The sequence below is a fragment of the Helianthus annuus genome, chromosome 16 (assembly GCF_002127325.2).
Source record: "Helianthus annuus cultivar XRQ/B chromosome 16, HanXRQr2.0-SUNRISE, whole genome shotgun sequence".
Classification (NCBI taxonomy): Eukaryota; Viridiplantae; Streptophyta; class Magnoliopsida; order Asterales; family Asteraceae; genus Helianthus; species Helianthus annuus.
The window spans coordinates 124,475,787-124,480,140 of NC_035448.2; the positions used below are offsets into that span (position 1 = coordinate 124,475,787).

Sequence of the window (4,354 nt, forward strand, 5' to 3'; positions counted from 1 at the left end):
ACTCGAGGCCATTAATCCTCTTTGTTAGGACCGAGGGACACAAGAGTGATAGATCTATTTGGGTGTAGCGAGCCCACACCCGTGAGGCCGGGGAAGCCCATAGAGGTGACTGTGTCTTACAGCCGGAAGCCCGGTACAAATTTGCTAGGTTTGAGTTTCCCTGCACTTTCTCACACATACCAGTGGCTTTGCAACCTATTGGTGATCTCTTTTTCCTTATTGCTACATACCAGGGACTTTTATACATATTTTAAAGGTTTATTCATGCTCACTTTTACATGAACTCGCTCAACTTTTTGTTGATTTTTCAAATTACATGTATTTCAGGAAATTAGGGATCTGGCAAGGTATGCTATGTCGTCAAGCTGCGTAGGAGAAATGATGTCATCCAAGTTTAGGAATTGTGACTTTTGCCTGGACGAGTCACAAGTCTTAAACTGTGTTTTTAATTCATGTCTTATGGTTGTGTAGTATGAACAAGACTTTTATTATGTCATGTTGTAATTTCGTTGCATGTGTCGACTTTTGAAAACAATGCTGTCGTATTTAATTTTTAAAACTTGAATTAATGGATGATCATCATGGTTTTACTTTCATATAGCTTTGTTGTGATTAAGCTATGGTATTAAGAAGTCACACCAAATAAACCCACGCTTCCGCAAAGCCAGGGTGTGACAACTTGGTATCAGAGCATTGATCATAGCGAACTAGGATTCTTTCTCGAGTCTAGACTATGATCACTAGGACTCTCATGAAAACATTTTTACATTGCATACATTACGTCCAGATCCAGGATACAAAACATTTTTACAAACAAAAAGTATGAGCACTTTTCAAAATTTATGGTTCAGTCCAGGAGACTGAGGGAGTTCAGCCCTAAAGGCTGGGGAGGTTCAGTCATGTAGACTGAGGGGCCAATCTTTGAGATTGGGGAGGTTTTGGTCTGTGAGGCCAGGGAGTTAGTCTGAGAGACTAGGAGGTTCAGTCTGAGAGGCTGGGAGGTTAGTCTTGTGAGACTAGGAGAATTACTTGTTTGTATATTGGTGACTAACATGTTTATTTGATTATATGTTGATTGTTTATGCATATGTGTGGTTGTGTTACAGACATCATGCCCTCTTCATCAGACACTGGAGTTTCAGACACCTTAGATCCTATGGCGATCGTATCAGATGACAGAGTTTCTTCAGAGCGAGAGGTCTACACTTTCGACACCACTAGTACCGACGATGACGATTTCTAGCCCTTTGCGCTGCCTGACGTCGGACCTGAGCCTGCTGATGGCCTTCCTGTCAGGGACTTGCCACTTGCGGTGATCCCTGCTCCTATAGTTCTTGCTGCTTATCCAGTTGTTGATATGCCCCTCGATGTCGTTTCTGACGACGATGTCGATTTGCTTGAGGAGGACCCACCTGAGGCTGACTATGAGGGCAGGGCCCCTATTGCTGCGGATGTCATCTTACCCATTGCTGATGCTCCTGCAGAGGAGGCTCCTGTTCATTCACCTGTCCCAGACTCATTTGAGTCTGTGGCGTCTGCATCACTCTCACGACGCCGACCCTGACATGGCGTCATCAACTGCACCTGCTCCTGCACACGATCTTGAGTTTGATCACGAGGTTGATGATGATTTCGATCTTGTCTTTCCCCCTGGTTTTGATCCTGACCAGGATATCGAGTTCATTCACTTAAACCAGCCCCTAGAGGAGCCTGTAGCCCCTATTGATCCTTTGTTTGATGATCCAGCTGCCTTTGATATGGATTTTGTTAACCCGGAGCCTGCTGTGGCCCCAGAGCTAGTCATTGCTCCTGATCCTACATTAGAGCATGACCCTGTTCATGGCGATGCACCCGCTGTTGCTCCTTTTGTTGATGAGGTACCCATTGCCGATCAACCTGTTGCTGCTCCACCGTTGGTAGATGATCATGTTGTTGACGCTCCTGTTGATGCTCCACTCTTGATAGAGGATCCTGTTGTTGCACCATTTCTTGATCCGATGTCGGTGCTGTTCGACCGTGCACCTTTTGCTACCCATATAGATCCACGTTACGCCGACACTCGTAACGGGTGGATCGATGACGATGACGATTACCCACCATTTGTGTTACATGTTACACCTCCAGCAGCCCCTGTTTTAGCACCTGTTTCAGTACCCATTTCAGCACCCACTGATATCCCACTATTTCCCCCACACACCACAGATGCTCAACGCACAGATCTTCCTGTTACGTTTCTTCAGGACATACCGCCACCGCGTCCTGGAGAGGGGTCATCTAGGCAGCCGCCTGTTCCTGCTCCACCCAGGCTTTCATCACCTTTTCCATTCGCGTCTCAGTTTCCCACTATTACACCACCCACTGCACCGTCCTTCACTCCGTCGAGCGAGCCATTTCTATGGACTACGCCCCCTATCATGCCACTGTCTGATCCGTATCACCCATACCATGTTGGGTATTCTACGGAGGACATACTCACATCATTGATGATACAGCAGGAGGCACTGACCCGTCGCATACAGGAGTTGGAGAGAGCTCAGCGACCACCTTGCCGTTGTCAGACCCCGTTTTCAGCACCGCACCCTCCGCGTCCACTTTCACCCGACTCAGACGTCCGTTTCTTGACCTCTGAGCAGCAGATAGCATATTTGCTGCGCGTCTGTCGCGCTTTAGAGCAGGATTGGTTACATATACGTCGCTTGTATTACTCTCATTTTCCTCCTCCTCATCCTCCTCCGCCATCAGCATAGGCGTTTTGATTCGATGCAGGTAGACTTTTGGTGAGAGGACCGCGATTGTGCAGACTATACAACTTTTTGAAGACCGCATTTTGATGACATTACTTTTGATATTTAGTTCTGGATTGTTGTTGTAGTTGATTAGACAGATCAGACAAGGGCGATGTGGCCCTTAGTCACTTTTGATGTATGATACGGTCACAAAACTTGTAAACATTGTACTGTGGTCTTGATTTATGATAGCGCAATCGCAGTATTCTCATTATATGTGATGTTGGATTGATTGTTTATATTCTATAACATGTGATGTTATGTGCTTGATCTATTTGTAACATGAGATGTTATGTGCCTGATATTGTTGTTACATACGTATACCATTTACTTGTTATGACCTGACCAACGTGAAACATTTTTAAAAGATGCCACCAAGATGTGATCCGCGCATGCCCACTAATGAGGCAGAACTTCAAGGAATCATTGTTGCCGCTATCGCGCAGTATGCTGCTTCTCATGCAGAAACAAGTGGAAATATCTCTCAAAACCACAGCAATAACAATCCACCGAATGGTAATGTTAAGTCGTTTGAGATATTATGATACATTTGGATATTTTTAGCACGTTTGCTAATACCATTTGTAAATCCTAACGTATGTGCAGGGTGCACTTACAAGCAATTTCTCGATTGCAAGCCCGTGAATTTCGACGGCACAGGAGGTGCTGTTGCGTTTGTTAGATGGGCTGAGAAGACTGAGTCTGTTCTTAGAATGAGCAAGTGTGCTCCCGAGCAACAAGTGACCTACATCTCGGGGCTATTTCTGGATGGAGCCCTATCTTGGTGGAATTTGCAAGTGCAAACTCTTGGTGAAGCTGCTGCTTATGCGATGTCATGGAATGAGCTGAAGGAGCTCATGAGAAGGAAGTACTGCTCACGTGCTGAAATTCAGAAGCTGGAGACTGAATTCTGGCATCTAAAAATGGAAGGTCCCAAGATTGCGGAGTATGTTCAGAGATTCCACGATTTGTCCCATGTAGTGCCATACATGGTCACACCGGAGTTCAAACGAATTAAGCGCTTTATCTGGGGATTGGCACCTCAGATCATGAGTATGGTCACCACATCCAAGCCTGCGACAATCACAGAAGCCATCGATCTCAGTGTGGCTCTTACTGAGCAGGCCATTCGCTTGAACAAGTTTTCGAATGTTGAACCGAAGAAGAAAGAGACTCACGTGGAGTCGTCTGGTGAAAACAAAAGGAAATTTTCAAACTTCAAGTAGGGAACAAGCAATGTGAACAAGAAGGGTGAATCAAGCACATCGGCCAGAGTTGCAACCAGTGTTGAAAATAAAGGGAAGGGTTATATGGGTACTATGCCCAAGTGCAATACGTGCCAGCGCCATCATCATGGCCAATGCAGATTGAGGAAGTGTGAATCATGTGGAAGGAACGGCCACACAAAGGATACGTATTAGGCCGGAACTGGTGCAGGGCGTACTGGTAATCGAGGGTTTGGGAATGGTAATGGAAACCGCCAGCAGGGAGGAAATAGCGGAAATAGAAACCGTGAAAACGTTGCGAATCAAGCTGGTAATGGGAATCGCAACCAAAACAACACTCAA

At 45.8% G+C, this 4,354-nt stretch overlaps 1 protein-coding gene across 1 annotated transcript; it reads left to right on the top strand.

Moving 5' to 3' along the window:
- The first annotated feature begins 1,565 nt into the window (after positions 1-1,565).
- Positions 1,566-2,629, top strand: LOC110932285 (vegetative cell wall protein gp1-like). Its single transcript, XM_022175633.1, has 2 exons — positions 1,566-2,382; positions 2,496-2,629. Exons 1-2 carry the CDS (start codon positions 1,566-1,568, stop codon positions 2,627-2,629), a joined length of 951 nt encoding a protein of 316 aa, XP_022031325.1.
- Positions 2,630-4,354: the final 1,725 nt, after the last annotated feature.

What these genes read in the sequence shown, in the direction of transcription:
- LOC110932285 (XM_022175633.1), top strand. Translation starts at nt 1,566, where the DNA reads ATGGCGTCATCAACTGCACCTGCTCCTGCACACGATCTTGAGTTTGAT. An exon ending in ACCGTCCTTCACTCCGTCGA is followed by an intron (nt 2,383 to 2,495) that starts GCGAGCCATTTC and finishes ATGATACAGCAG; the next exon opens with GAGGCACTGACCCGTCGCAT.